The sequence below is a fragment of the Psittacula echo genome (assembly GCF_963264785.1).
Source record: "Psittacula echo genome assembly, chromosome: 1".
NCBI lineage: Eukaryota > Metazoa > Chordata > Aves > Psittaciformes > Psittacidae > Psittacula > Psittacula echo.
Window position 1 is genome coordinate 3,425,556 of NC_137735.1, and position 16,215 is coordinate 3,441,770.

The 16,215-nt window shown below is 47.6% G+C and overlaps 1 protein-coding gene across 1 annotated transcript in view; it reads right to left on the bottom strand.

The window, feature by feature from the left end:
* Window positions 1-264: 264 nt before the first annotated feature.
* ADRA1D (adrenoceptor alpha 1D) overlaps window positions 265-16,215 on the bottom strand; it is a gene marked incomplete at both ends in the record, with an annotated part of 47,958 nt that continues 32,007 nt past the window's right edge. The window contains one exon of the mRNA XM_080613253.1: window positions 265-833. Coding sequence (XP_080469379.1) covers window positions 265-833 — 569 coding nt within the window. The remainder of the gene's footprint in view (window positions 834-16,215) is intronic.

Below are 16,215 nucleotides of genomic sequence, written 5' to 3' on the forward strand. Positions count from 1 at the left end.
TTGTCCTAAGGCCATATCCACCCCACATCTTCCTCTCCCATTGCGGCTCGTTAAAATGGGATGTGCCACTGGCTCTTATTTGAGGAACCCATGATCCCACAGAAGGAGCTGACCTCTGCGTGGGGGATGCTTTGATAACCTTTGGGCAACCGCATTTTATACCTGATTGCTGCTTCCAGCCCACCTGACAGACCCACAGATGGTATCCCTTCACCTTCCTGCTAGATACCTCTAAAGAAACCACCAAAAGCTGTCCCAGTGGCTTCAAATATCTGTTTCTCTCAGCCCGCAGCAGTCTGTTAAGTCATAGGTTTGATAGTCAATGGTTTCCGTGAAGTCATGAGGGATCCCGATGGAGACAGACTCCACCTCTGTTTTGTAGGTGGCTGTCACCCCTCCTTTGCTGGAGCCCCCCCGGATTTTGTTGGAAAGGCTGTTCATCTTCTCCTTCAGTTGGGTGGATGCTGGTTTCTGGAAAGGAGTGAGCATTTTCCAGCCCTTGAAGCTGAGTGTTCGCCTTTTACTGGGTCTCTCCTGCAAGGAGGAGTTAAATAGGAACGAGCTGTTCAGGGTGTTAATCCTGGGCCTCAGGTCTGTCTCAGAGTCTTGCACTGAGCTGTTCATGGAGGCCCCTCTCCAGTGGTGGTCATAGACGCGCCATATGGGTCTTCTTCTGCGGTGGCATTGGCACTTGAGCAGCCTGATGAAAGCTCGCTTGAACTCTTTGCTGGAGCACGGGTAGATGATGGGGTTCACGCAGCTATTGAAGTATCCCAGCCAGAAGATGACCTTGAAGACAACTTCGGAGGGCTTCAGAGATGGGAAGAAAGAACCTTGGTAGAGATGAAAAGAAATATGGTTAGAGGAAGGGGAAGGGGATGGCGGTGCAGGGTATGGTCAGAGCAGTCTGGAAGAGGAGAGACCTGTGGAAAAGATGTGATTCTGACATTAGGTCCTTGCCTAGCAATGCTGTTACAACCACAGTGAAGACCTGGCCACTGCAGGACTGCAAGGCATCAACCCTAAAGTGATAAGAATGAGTAATACTATGTCTTTGGCAGGAGTCTCCTAGTCCCCACTGTAAAAAGGCTGCTAGCAATGGACCCAGAACCCTCAAACACATCTGTGAGCCATCATGGCAATCACATGCAGCTTGGAGGGAGGCTGGTAATTTTTTCACAAGCTGCACAATACTTGTGAAGAATACTTGTGAGGGCTGGGGATGGAGGACTTTTCTCATACCATCTCCAGATAACCATCCAGCTACCACCCTCCCCAGTCCAACACACACCATGTTTTGAAGGGGATCCACTCTAGGGGAGAAGGTCCTGGTGCAGGACTCAACAGCCCCATGGCCAAAGTTGTTTGCATCACCGTGGGCTCAGCCATCCTGCTCTGAACTGCTGCAGGTTACTCGTACCCAAGAGGTATCTTCCATGCTTATGTGCCAGGCTGCTTTCTGAGACCTTAGAGAAGCGGATGAGGGCATCACATTGGGGAACAGGTTCAGTGGTCCCCATGCCTCCCTGGATTATCAGCACAAGGCCAATAGGCCCCGTCCCATTCCAGATAAGACAGAAAATTGTTGATTGGCTTTTTTGCATGGATCGATTCTTGGTACCTTCTTTTCCTATCTGTTGCACTGCACAGTTCACCCTGCAATGCAAAAGAGTGGATACAGCCCTGTCACCCTCACAGGTGGAAGAGCAACACCTCTTCATCTCCTGTATGTATTTTGGGTCATCAATGTCACACACCCTCTGTTCAAATTCCATACTGATGCTAATGTAGACTGTTAAAGTGCGCTCAGATCCACCACTCCAAACTCATACCTGCTACTTGGAAACTCTTGATCCACTCCAACCCCTATTTATGCTTTAGTGCTGGAGGTTCCTGATGGGTTTTCCTTGATGGAAAAGCAGGAGGTGTTTCCTGCAGCCAGAAGATGTCAGTGTTGCTCCCGCATGGCCCCATTGCTCTCAGCATTCCTCACTCCCATCTGAAATAACTTTCTGACTCAGCCTTAATTCCTTGTAATTTTAGCTGGATGACAAATCATGCCACCATGTGACCGAGCATTAATTTGTATTTTAGTAAATAACATTAGCTCTGGATATCGTTATTGTTTGCCCTGCGCTCAGAAGCCTGGTGTCAAAACAGTAAAACAAGTGCCAGGAACAAGAAATTCGGGACTGACACTGCATAAAAGCTCTCCAAGCTGACTGCTGCAGGAAAAATACCATCCAGGAAACCCAGAGCACTGTTTTCAGCAGAGCTTCCTTACAATCATCCCTAAAAAGTGGCCAAATTGCAGCCAGACTCAGTGTTAGATATGTGGGTTACTCCATCACGGGGATGTGGGAGAAGATAGATATCAGCATTTACTGATGGTTAGGAAGGAAAGCATAGATGAAGCCATGCAGAATGTTGAAGGTCAACCTAAGTCTTAGGGCTGGAGTACACACTGGGTGTCAATATGTGCTGAGGAGGCACTGGATAAAGACAATAAGCAGGACTGATGTCTGTGCTGGCAAGACCTGGGGCCTTCACGGAAATGAACGGTATTTGCAGTTAAATGTGCAGCCTCTGGTGGTGTAGCCTGTGCTTTTGAACAGAGCAATAGCACCGGGGTTTGGTTTTGTAGAGGCAATGATCCCACCTTGGTTGTGTTTGATTAAAGGGGTTTATTCTTTCTGGGACCGTGGTGAGCTTTATAGGTTGGTGCAAGGCTGCTTGAATCACCACATCCCAAGCAGGAACAGCACCCCTGAGTGTTTGGCCAGGAGCTTTTAAGCACCCCAGTGGTGCTAGGGATAATCCCCCTTTGTGCTGCACACAGCATCTCCTCTGCTCTTCATCCAACCATGGCTTTGAGCCTCCCCACTTTGTGCACTGTCCCCAGCCCACCACTTTGGACCTACAAGCACCATCTGATGCTTTGGGCAATGAGGACCAATGGTGGCTTCCCAAGCCTGGTATCAATTCCTTTCATCCATCTCTCCATTGTGAGGGTGCTGAGGCACTGGCCCAGGGTGCCCAGAGAAGCTGTGGCTGCCCCATCCCTGGCAGTGTTCAAGGCCAGGTTGGACACAGGGGCTTGGAGCAAGCTGCTCCAGTGGAAGGGGTCCCTGCCCGTGGCAGGGATTGGAGCTGGATGAACTCTAAGCGTCCTTCCAACACAAACCGTGCTGTGATTCTATCTCAGGTCTTGGCAGTAGCGGATGTGTCTGTTTCCCTGCTCAGACTCTCCCTCTCCATCCTGCCTGGGACCAGCCTCTACCCTGTGCTCTCTGCAAGGCAATCCCTGACTCTCAGTCCTGACATTGTGTTGTCCCAGCTTGACCCTGCCATAGCTCAATGTGATTGTTTGGAGCCAGAACAGGTGAAGGACTTCATTAAGCACATAATCCTTTTCATTCCTTTGTCAGGGAGAGGTTTTGTGCCTCAGTTTCCCCACTGGAAAAGGGTATTAATCACCATAACCCCTTTGGCAGCATTGCTGTGAGCCCTGCTTGCAGCACACACTGGGTTCTCAGAGGAGCTGCAGATTTATGTAGTATTTTTCCAACTTTCAGAGCGAGGAAAAGAAAACAAAAAGCTATGGTAACGAAGCAAATAAAAGAAGGATCCCTTTAGAAATGAGACCAGCGACTACTGCTCGAGCCGGGCTACTTAAGAGATTGGTCCTTGCTTAAACAGCCCGATGGTCGCTGAAATAATACCACATCCAGTGTTTAGCAGCTCCTTGAAGTTTCTGTTGTACGAGCTTTGTCCAGATAAAAACCACAAATTGAAAAGATTTAAAACCCAACTCTATGAACTCTCTGAAGTTCAGCTCTGACTGGTTTTCACTGGCTAGAACCTTGTGTGCATCTGAAGACAAGGGGCTCATTGCCATCCTCATTACCATGCAAATAAGTGTGCCTCCTGGAAGAAACGTGTGCTGAGTGCGTCCATAGTTTCACCATTTGATCACGCTGGGATGAACAGAACTAGGCAAGGGGTCCCCCAGAACAGGTCCTTGGCTACTAACTTTGTATATGGTGGAGCATCCGACTCTTGATATGCGCTGGGAGGCTGCGCGTAAGGAAGAGTTGAAGGGACTTATGTAGGGAATGAGTAAAGAATGGAAGAAATTAGCTTTTGATTTCATATACACAATTATGTGACAGCATTTTGAGAGACAGAGAGGTTTTGGACTGGGCTTTTTGACAGTTATTATGTAAAAGGATAGATATTACTAGGATGCACGAAAGGCTGTGTGGAGTAATGGGCACTTGAATAGCTCAGGAGGAGTTGGATGAGTCTGAGGTCCAGAAATAGAAAATATGAGTAAAACCTCAGGTATAGGAGCAGAGAGTGATGCACCAGCACTAGATATCTCAGTGTAAGAGCACTTTTTGATGATCTGGTCCCAAAAGCATCAAAGCCAGAACAGGGCAGTATCAAAGAATGGGAAGAACAAGTATTGCAGGACTGTGACATAATAGAGATTTGTGAAACCTGGTCTTGTTTCAAAGAGGAGCTCTTCCTGCTCACTCATAATCAGCCCTCTGGACACCTCTCTTGGGCATCCAGCTCTACACGTGGTCAAAGCTTGGTGTGCTTTCCAAAGGAGGAGGTGGTGACACACACCTTGGGGACATCCACCCATGGGATGGTCTTGGTGTGGCAAGCACTGACAATACATGCAGTATATGTGCTGGGGCCCAGCAACCCCCTGCCATGCTGGAGCATCTGGGACCCCAGAGCCCTCACAGGGAAAAGACAACAGAGACTTGGCTTGCCTTTGTTCTGCTTCAACATCCAACCTAATCAAATCCACATGTTTAACACAGAGGCAGCCTGGGGAGTAGGGGCAGACCCTCCGAGGTGAACCTTCTCCACCCTGACTGATCACCCAGTGATGCTTGTTCTCCTGGTGGATGGAGGATCCTGGTTGTATCTCAATGTAGGATGCTATCACATAGGATAGGGTGTAGAGCCTCTTCCTTTGTATTCTCCACTGCCTTGTTGAGATGACTCCATGTTGGCTTATGAGATCCTGCTGAAGACTTTGTCTTCTGATAAATGACATGGTTTAGTGTCTGGTGTCTCTGCCCATGACAGGGGATTGGAACTAGATGCTCTTAAGGTCCTTTCCAACTCTAACTATTCTATGATTCTAATACTTCTGGGGGCTTGAAAGTCAATTTGGAGCCTTTGTAACTTTCATCAGTTTATAGAAGTTCATTCCACATCTTTCAAAGCCTGAATCCTAGTGACAGAGCTGGGTCTGAGCATCAGCTGCAGGTCCTGTTGTAACCCGAGAGAATTACCTTCAGGATCACTAAGAAATTAAGAAAGCTGCAGATGAGCTCAGGGAAAACCGTCCTGCACTGTGTGAAGAGACTGACCTCAGACCAAACATGAGCTGAAGATTGGATTTCATTCTCCTGGTGGTGCCAAAACTGAGCCGATAAAGTATGTGCTCGGAAGTGAAAGCAAAAGAGTGATTTATTTGCTGTCCTTACCGTGTGTGTGCACAGGGCATATGTGTTGATATGCTCTTTGTGTGCCTATGCATTTTTTCCCCTAGTTAATATCACTCTACTCACACGTGGGGCAAAACCATCCAGGTGCACACCTCTGAAGCCATGGAAATTGTCCCCACCACTGTTGCACCCTGCGTTGGCTGAGAATGGATGCAGGATGCAATCTCCCCTCCACATATCCAAACACACATCCCATTTATTTTTTAGCTTGTTTGACTTAGCACAATCTCATGATCTTTCCTTGCCTGCACTTCTCCACCCTGCCCTCCCCATGACTCACTCGAAGGTGATATCACTTGGATTGTTTGGAGAGTTGCTGGTCCCAGTGTTCGGCCCTCCAAAAAATAAAGCAAAACGAGAAGAAAAGACAAATGCACAAATGAAAATGGACTGAGTCCAAGCTAAATTCTGGCCCTGGCTCCCAGTATGCAGCCAGAATCTGTGAGCAGGCTTGCTTTGTGCTGCAGTTGGCAAGGGCATCCTTGTTTTAAAAGGTCCCTGCTTTAGAGCATGTACTAGAGTCCATGGCACAGAAATGCTGCAGGCGTGATAGCAGGTGGGAAAAACAACGTGCCAAAGTCATGCCCCAGTGCTGTCCCATTGGGAATATGGGGAATGTGAGGACAAGCAGGATTGTTCACACTGACAAGGGGCTTTGCTATTGCTTGGGGTGGGCTTTGTATTAGGAACCCTTTATCCTTATCAGGATAGCTTTGTATCAGTCCCTGGACAGTAACAGTTTACGGAGAGTTGGACCTTGCAGGTGTTGGTGGAATGCCATGGAGAAGGTAAATAGAAATCATAGAATCATAGAATAGTTAGGGTTGGAAAGGACCTTAAGATCATCCAGTTCCAACCCCCCTGCCATGGGCAGGGACACCTCACACTAAACCATGGCACCCAAGGCTCTGTCCAACCTGGCCTTGAACACCGCCAGGGATGGAGCATTCACAACCTCCCTGGGCAACCCATTCCAGTGCCTCACCACCCTCACAGTAAAGAATTTCTTCCTTAGATCCAATCTAAACTTCTCCTGTTTAAAAATCTATTATTCACTGCCTTTCCACAGCAAGCAGCATCACAGGAGATGGAGACTATGGGCGGTAGGTTAAAAGCAAAGAAGAAGAGTTCATCTCACAGTGTGCTGCTCAGCTGGGGATGTCCCTGCTGCCGCATGACTGTTGATGTTAAAAAATGATTGCAAAATTCATGGAAAAGAGGAAAATCTGCCCAAGGTGCAAACCAATCTGTTCTTGAGTAAGGAAGGTCCAGAAATCCATGTGTAGGATTAGGCCATAGGTGTTCCATCACCCAAACTTCTCCTGGATGTGGCCTCAAAGGTCAGGAGGGCTCTGAGGACTCCCTCAGGATGTATTAGAGCAGCAAGCTAAGAGAATTTCAGCTGGTATAGGAAAAACCCTGGTGCAGGAGGTACTGTAGCTGCTGAAGCTCACTGTGGGCTCTCCTGGCCAAAGAAAGGGTGATTTTCTTTGTTCTTTTCTTCTGGTTCTCATAAAATAAATTAATTAAATCTAGTCCAAAGTAATCATAAGCTGCCACTTTACAGTCATCATCCAGCTTGCATCCTTCCTTGCCAGCTCCTTCCCAGGCTCCCATGGTGGACAAGCTCCCTGACGCAGCTGCCAAGCTATGGGAGGATGGGCTGGACATTAGCATTGATTTCTGCCTATGTGTGGGACTGGGAGCCTGAGCTTCTGACCAGTCTTTCCTGACCTTCTCCTCCATCTGCTGTTGACCAGCTCCATCCCTGGCAGTGCTCAAGGCCAGGCTGGACACAGGGGCTTGGAGCAACCTGCTCTAGTGGAAGGTGTCCCTGCCTGTGGCAGGGGTTGGAACTGGAGGAGCTTTAAGGTCCCTTCAACACAAACCATTTTGTGATTCTATGACCACCTCCGCTGTACATTGTCAGGGTCCCTAGAGGGTTAACACCTCCTTGCAGCTAATGGTGTGTCTTGGAGCAATGAGGGAGTTCACTGCCCTCCCAGGATGGATCCAAGAGCTGCTTGGCGTGGGGAAGAGGACAGCACGTTCACAGTGACTCCAGTGTTTTCCCCGTGGGACGATGGTGTTGGGATATCAGGCGGAATTCCTCAGGCCTGTGATCCTTTCAGCTTACCGCATAAACAGTGTCACAGATAAGTGACAGCTTCCATCATGCCAATGAAAGCTGCAGTGAGCTGCCTGCATGCCTCAATGTGCACAGAATGCCTGCTTAACCAGAGAATTATAGAATTGTAGAATGGTTTGGGTTGGGAGGGACCTCAAAGCTCATCCAGTTCCAATCCCTGCCACGGGCAGGGACCCCTTCCACTAGAGAAGCTTGCTCCAAGCCCCTTCATCCTGACCTTGAACACTGCCAGGGATGGGGCACCCTGTTCCAGCACCTCTGCACCCTCACATGGAAGAGCTTCTTCCTTATCTCCAATCTGAACTTCCCCTGTTTCAGTTTGAACCCATCGCCCCTTGTCCTACCAGTTGGCTTGATCCAACTTCTGCACCCTGATCTGGCCAAAACCAGGGGTAAACCATCCCTCCCTGCTTATTTCTGACCTTCTCAGCAGTGTTGCATTGTCCCAGGTTGATGGATGGAGAGGCTTTCCCTGGCCACGTCAAAGCCCATGGTAGGATGTGCATATCTGGAATGCAGGGGCCCCATGGGGAGTGAGGGCAGCCTGTGGTGTGATGGGGTGGTTGCAAAAGCAGGAGAGACCAGACTGGGAGGGGATGAAGAGCTATGGAAAACACCAACACTCTCAAGCAGGATCTCAAAGCTGAAGTCTGAATGTGGCTTGCCTGGCAACGACAGAAGGATAATGCAGTAGAGCCTTGTTTTGATCATTTAGTGGTCTAATTCATGGTCCCCAAACCAAACTGGCCCCTAACCTCTAGGCAGTACAGTCCTAGTGATGTCTCCAAAGCTTTCCTCTAAGTTGCAGCACATCAACAGGACTTGACTGAAATTGCTCTTCATTCCTCTTCACTTCATTCCCCTTCACTTCATTCCCATTAAAGCTCACGCTGGAGCTTTTCTCAAAGCAACCCCATGAATCTGGACCTCTGATGGGAATCATTGCCATGAGGATGTTTCTGAGGCATCAAAACCCTGAAAACTCTGGGTCTTTTGTGAACCACCTGTTTGAATTTAGGCATCTAAGAAGGTCTCAGACTCCTGGCTCATGGGCATCCAGAGTTACTCTTGATGGATTTCACCCTTAATGTCATTGGTCTCCTCTCTTAGGAGGAGTTGCCAAAACTTCTCATGCATCAGTTTCTCTCCTGTGCAGGACAGGACTTTCATCACTGGAAGAGTTTCATCTCTGAGCCTGCCATAGTGGTGAAGAGTGACATAGTGAAGAGCCACACAGGTACATCTACACTAATATCTAACAGAAACCTAGCTAGTCTTGGATTGTGTACAGCTTAGCATGGCCCAGCTAGACCTCTCCAGATGAATTTGGTCCAGGGAATAGCTCACTTCAGAGACCATTCGCAAAAAGCCATAAGGACCCCACTACGCAGCCCTCTGACATTGTCCCAGCATCCTTAATCACCTCCATATGCCCTTACACCACATCACAGGGCGTGCAATGCAAACCATGTGTTTCAGAGGGCAGATCCACTCTGGTGGGCTGCCACACAGCACCCCCTGCTCTTCCAGAGACTCACGACACCACCAGGGAGTAATTATGTTGTAGGACCATTGGGAGACTGCATGGGGCCCAAGAAAGGCTTCGGGCCAGCTGCTATGAAGGACTTAGTCTGCTCCACTCTGCTCTACAACCCTTGCTAGGGGGGATTGTGACCATAAATTGGCTCTTTTGTTCTCTATTTCCTTGTTGCTTTAGTTTCAGCAGTGTAACTAACCCCTAGAAGTTAGCTTGGCTCCTGAGCAAGCTGTAGCTAAACTTATTTGCTGGATACCATTGGGAATGTGCTTATGTAGGTGGGCGAGGGGATCCATAAAAGGTTCAGTGTACCAGGTTTCTTGGGAGGACATTGACCTTTCATTAGGGGACACAGTGCTGAAAGCAGCAGTGGTGAATCCCCAGAAGGTCACTACATTTATTGCGTTCTCTTTCCAAGGACCTGAATGTCCCGTGTTAGCACTACACACAAAGCTTCATTGCCCTGGGTATACTGAATATCTTTCATTCGGGATGTATAAAGAAGAAAGTTGTGCTCAAGATAATAAAGGAATAATTAAGGGATTGTTGTCTGCTACTGCAGAGGGGTTGATGTATAGACAAATAGAGCTCTGGGTCTGTAGAAGAGCCAAGAACGGATTCCCTTCAACTATGCTCCTGTGGTGAATACCACAGAGAATGAGGCACCTTGGACCATGGCAACCCATGAAAGCAGGACTCTGCTTCAGCATTAGTACCAAAATTAGACATGAAACTTTAAAAGCTGTAGACACCCATGAGCAAGGTCTGCAAGGAGAAACTGCCCCTGCAGCACACACTAATACCACCAAAAGGAGCAACGAGTGCTGCTAGTGGGTGACTCTGTATGGGCACTGAGATGCCCATGTGCTGGCCTGATGCACAGTCATGGTAGGTGTGCTGCCTTCCAGGAGCTATGCTATGAGATCTTGCTGAGATGGTGCCACAGCTTCTCAAGGGTATAGACTACAGCTATCCATGGCTACTGTTTCATGTGGGTGTGAATTACAAGGTTTTGAAGATGGTTAAGGCAATGCTTTTGTGAGAGAACGAAGAGGAGAACCAAACATCTTTTCACACTGTGGAAGGCAATGCTGGCACATCAGCTTTATCATGCCTGTTGTGAAGCCAGGACCTGGGCTCTGTCTGAGAGCTGCTACTGATCATTAATAGTGGGCCACTTATCATCATGGGTGCTCTTGCTCTGTGGTGAAGAGTGTGTCTGGTTCAGTGTTGAAAGGAGACTGTATAGAAGGCTGGGACCTCCAAGCTTGGTGTTAGACATTGCCTTCACCATGCCCTAAAACCAAGCTGTCCATTACCTTATCAATACTGCCCTGCCCAGGGGTTGCCTTTTTAGCTGCTTGGTTCATCCTCCAAAAAGAAGGGCTGGGCAGTAGATTCAGGGCCATAGACAATGCTGAACACAGCAGGGTCAGTAAGATGGGCTTTGGAGTCACAAAATGAAGATGTAGGCTTTTTTCATCTGGCTTTTAATACAAATTCCCCTAAAGGTGATATTTTTGCAATGTTTCCTATGCTGGGGAAAGATATATGTATATCCAACTGCCTATTCCTGAATAATTCACAGATTTTTGTGAATCTGACTTCAGATTTGGGGTCTCACTCCAGCCCCAAAGGGGATTTTAAAATGAATCTTTAAATCATGAGACTCAGAAAAAGGAAATAAATAAAATTAGGAAAATAATAACAATAATAAGAAAAACCTGGAAGATTGGCCAATCTGTCAAATTCAAAAGGACATCTCAGGAAGGTTCTTATTTGCCAGATGCTAATGGAGAATAAGAGTCTCCTGAGAGAAGGAAGAAGTCATGGTAACTCAGTTGCATGTCAAGAGCTCTGGTCTTGCTGTGTAGAAGCAAGGAAGACTGGAATCCATGTGCTATAGAGTGAGCACGGCAGAGACCACAGTGAGGTTCTTCCCTGTATGGTTCAACAGAGGAAACACGCTGTGAAGAGAAATGTTCCATCTGGCTCGGGATGGGGATGAACACAATGGCCTTGTGGGGTTGCTAGGTTCCCTCCAGGGCAATGCACAAAGCAGCGTGTCAGTCAGAGAGGAGCATTCCCATGGCTTCCTGAGCGTGAAGGTCCTGCAGCATCTGAGGCTGAGAGTATTCTCTGCATGATGGCATCTCAGGCACACTTCTGGGTAATGCAGCCAGCATGACCAGCTCTTGGGGAAGGGAAGCATTTATGGGCAAGCTGGCTAGCTGTTACCTGCAGCAGGAGTAAGCCATAGGTAGAACATCTCATGGGCAGAAATCTAACCATAGGCATAGGTTGTAAATAATAGTAAGCAAAGATGTTTTCTTACTGCAGGGCTCAGCCTGAAGAAGAGAAGCTGCATGGAGACCTTAGAGCAGCTTCCAGTGTTTGAAGGCGGCTACAAGGATGCTGGAGAGGGGCTCTTCATCAGGGACTGTAGTGATAGAACAAGGGGTGATGGGTTCAAACTGAAACAGGGGAAGTTCAGGTTGGAGATAAGGAAGAAATTATTTACTGTGAGGGTGCTGAGGTGCTGGCACAGGGTGCCCAGAGAAGCTGTGGCTGCCCCATCCCTGGCAGTGTTCAAGGCCAGGTTGGACACAGGGGCTTGGACCAAGCTGCTCCAGTGGAAGGGGTCCCTGCCCATGGCAGGGGTTGGAGCTGGATGAGCTTTAAGGTCCCTTCAACCCAAACCACTCTGTGATTCTACGTTGCTTCTTCAAGTCCTGTGTGAGCTTGCCAGCATGACACCAAACTATATAAGTTCTTGGCCTTGGTTAACTTTGTCCGTTACTGCTGGCTTGCACAATGCTCTCTTTCGGTTGACAGTAACTCTTTGCAGTAGGAGACTATGTTCTTCTCTTCCTAATGCTTGCATTCCTGTCTCACTGGTGTGACTTGGTTGGTCAAACACAGGAGGCTAGAGCCGTGTTAGACACCCCAGTGTATCTTGATCTACTGTTAATGTTTCACAAAGGGTGTGGGTCTATTCTAAATTGCCTCATATCAGCCAGATGTGTGCAGGTGGCTCTGAGACCCTGGAGTGGTTCAGATGGCACTAGAGAATGGTGTTTAGGCTACTGAATTAAGCCTTGGACGTGTGGCTTTTAATCTAGCACAAATCCAGCTCAGCAAAATGCATCTCATGCAACTGGTGACAAACTACCTTGGGCTTTGACATATCCATCTCCCAAGCAAACCTGTGCTGTGCCAAGTCAGTGCTGGAGCCAAAACCACCTTTAATCTGGTGCTTTTATGCACAGAGAAGCAAGGAAGATTGGCTGCTATTAACTCCTTGCTTTGGAGTCTTGTTCCAGCTGGATTGTGGGGGCAGTGGATCACCCCCAAAAGTCTTCCTCTCCTCACTGTGTGACATGAAGAATTGCCTCAAGTGATCCCTTTCTAGGAGACACAAGTACAAGCCACCCAGCAACACAGGACATCACTATCATCAGTGCTTGCCGCAGGTTTCTGTTCCCTTACGGTGGGCTGCAAGATTACTTGGGAAAGTAAATTCTCATGTGGGATTTCTCAGGAAAGGAGGCAAAATTCATTGTAGGGCTGGTTAGGAATATAGCCTTCACATCCCTGTCTGTCCAAAACCTCCTGTAGAAGGAGGTGTGTGGCTTATGGGAGAATTTCTACTTCTTTGAGGTCCCAACTAGCTTCTATTGGTAATCCAATGGATCTGAGTTTCCATCTTTTGCCCAGGCACATCAGTGGGTGACCAACCAGCTCAGACACTATCCTGATATACTCTGAAACCATCCTACAGGGGTTAGCTTTCAAAGCCTGGGATAAATAGAGGAAAGAATCAATGCTCCTGGTTGGATGGAGTTTGCAAACTGTAGAAGGGACAGATGATGGGAGAGGTTGCGTTAATTTAACATCTAATCAATATTAGGAAACATTGCATGACCTTCTTTGTTGATGTTATTTTCATTGACTACTCCTAAAAGTCAATCAGAACTTCATGATCATCTGCGTTATTATTTAGAGAGATAAAAATATTGTATATAGAGGGCAGAGAACTCACCTAAATCCATACCGAACTAAGAATAAACCCCAATAACCAAGGAAGAGAGGTGCTAAAAGGGACTTTGGAGGGTTAGCTGAAGATTCATCACAATAATCTACTTGAGAAAACCCTATATATCACCACAAGAGAAGCAATAACAAACTTCTAAGCAAGGCGGTAAGTTACTAGAAGCACTTAGCCCTGTGATAACTCCTTTGACACGTATATTTAATGTGATATCAAAACTTCTTCTGCAAGTTAGCAAAAATGCTTCTTCATCCCTTGCCACAAAAGCTCTCTGCTTCTGTATCTATAAATACTGAATGGACATAGCACAAGGTATAAACCAGTGGTTCTCCAACTTTTATGAACCAAAACCTGTTAATCCTCATCATTTTCTTGCAGACTGGATTGGTCCCTTATACTCTAGTTTTCCATGAACCATTTACCAAGCCTTCATGGACCATCAAGACTTGGAGACCACTCTTCTAGCTCCTGGTTCTTACATTTATTGGCAGAAACAATGGCACTTTGTAGTGAACACCCCAACTGGCTTCTTCTGTGCTACTCCTTTTGGTAGCTTCCTTAAGCCTTCCCTTGCAAGCAATTGCTGTTCCCCTCTGGCTACTTCAAAGAAAAGCCTGCTTTCAACTCACTTCCAAAAGAAAATGTCTCTTTCTATCAAGCTGTCTCCTTCACTCTGTTCAGAAGCATTGAGAATGTGAGTTTTTTCCAACTAAAGAGCAAGTTTGGGAAATCCTGTAGAAAAGGATGGAGGGGAATGATTCTCAAGCAAGTCATCCAAGACTTGGAAAAACCACTGTGTTTGCTGGGTCGGACCCAAGACTACTCTTTGTTTTTCCAACTCAGAAGTTCTTTTCTCTGCACTTGGTTTTCTAAGAATGTGAACTCACCCGCCCCGTCCTGTTTACAAGCTTGTAAATATGTAGATCAGATTTGGCTGCAGGGTAGGCCTTGGAAGGGCTGAATCCTGCTGGGAACACATGGCTTTTTATGTACAGTGGGGCCAGATCTGAGCTGCACAAAGGAAAAAGGCAATTTTTCATTGGCCCAACCCAAATGAGGAAAAAACTCTACCCCAAAATTAAATGTGTGAATCTTGGCTTTAATTTACAGCACGGGGTGAGAAGAACTCACTTTGGGTGTGCGAGCATCGCCAAGACCCAAGCCGAGATAACACCATTGATCTAGAAGGATGATGCTACAGTGGAAGGTTTAGTTTAGCTCATTGCTGGCAATACTGGTGGCCCCGAATCTGGAGAACCTGCTAGTGGCAGGAGGCCAGTGTATGGAAAACACGCTATCAAGGGGAGGTGTGGGAGCTTCCTCAGTGTATTTCGACTGTGCCGGTCCCAAGGACATTCTGTTTATATCAGAACTGCTCAGACAGCACGTCACTGGCCATGGAGCCTGGCACCACAAGCACTGGCAGCCCATGCCCTGCTCCTGGCTGTGAAGGATGCTGAACAGCATCCTTGAGAGAGCCACACCACCGGGCTGGGGTGCTGCGATGTCGTGGAGGAAAGGGTGGAGAAGAAAGGATGGGGGAGGCTGGTATTTTCAGCTCTGATGAAGAATTCAGGACCGGCTTTCGCAGGCTCAGGAGGGGTTATTCAAGACCAGCCAGCCAACTTCTTGATTCTTTTCAAGCTCGGAGGGGAAAATCCTCCAACGCCTGCCCTGTTTCCGCACCCAACTCCAAGGCACAGCCCTTCTGGCTTTAGCTTGCATGGAAAAATCTGCAGTTTCTCATCGCTCACATTCTCTTTCTGGCTTTTTTTTTCTCTATGACAAGAAGGGAAACTTAAAATAAATTAGTATTTCCGTCTTCTCCCCTAACCTGGAATTATTCAGGGAAGATAGCAAAGAGTTGCTGTGTCTCTCCCTAGCCCTGAAACCCAGCTTTCAGCTGATTACCAAGCTCTAAAAACATTGCACTTCAAAAAGAGATTTTTCCCCCTCTCAGAAAACAATGGGTCAGTGTAACAGGGCTCCAAAAATATAACAGGAATGGTGAGATAACAACATCCTCATTGCTCCCGACAGTTCCTGAAGCCCTGGACTTGAAGGGATAAAGTCTCCTGCTTAATGACGCATTGGTTGACTGCGAAGGATCCTTCTTAGTCCTTTCTCCCTTCTCCTCGGGAAGGGTCATGTCCTCTGTCTGATGTGACCAGCTGTGCATCCCTTATCTGGTTATTCAGCAGTGATGCACTTAAGCCATATCTCCATGGATACAGTAAACAGGGACAGGATAAGGGACCAGATTTCGGCATCCAGGCTGTTAGCATGGACCCTGGCATGACTCTGGCCTGAACATTGTGTAGTGGTAGCAAAGCCAAGCGTTTTACCTGCATGTAGGTCTCTGTCTGGGAGTGTTCAGCTGTGGCAATGCCAGGCACAAGGCCAACAAATCAACACTAATCCCTTTCATTTGCCAGCAGCGGTGTGACGGGGGAAACTCCTTGCGCTTTGTGCTGGGCAAAGAAAGACCAGTCCCTGAAGGGGTTGTTTGCCACCTAATGCTTAGCAGGGGTTTCCTGCACTTCTACAGCACATACAATGCTTGTACCCCACAATTTGTGGTCCACAGCAATACATCTGGCAGCATGAATAGGAGAGACTGCATGGGTAGTACCACATCAGGAAAGAAGAGAGCTTGTGATGCCCAGACTAGAGCAGTCTCCAGCAGAGCTGGTGGCATGATACAACCATGCACAATGGTGTAAGGACCTCTCAGTGGGAAGAGGTGGCAAGCACAGAAAACCCAAACTGTAGACATTTTTAGTGACCTGAGCAATCCACCTGGGTGTCATGGCTAAATAGAAAGTAAAATGACACAAGAAGCAAAATTGCCTCTTGTTGTCTTAGCCATAGAACTGAGCCTATAACAAGCATGAAAACAATGCTGGGAAAGATCAAGAAACATAGCAGCAGGCCAACCATCATA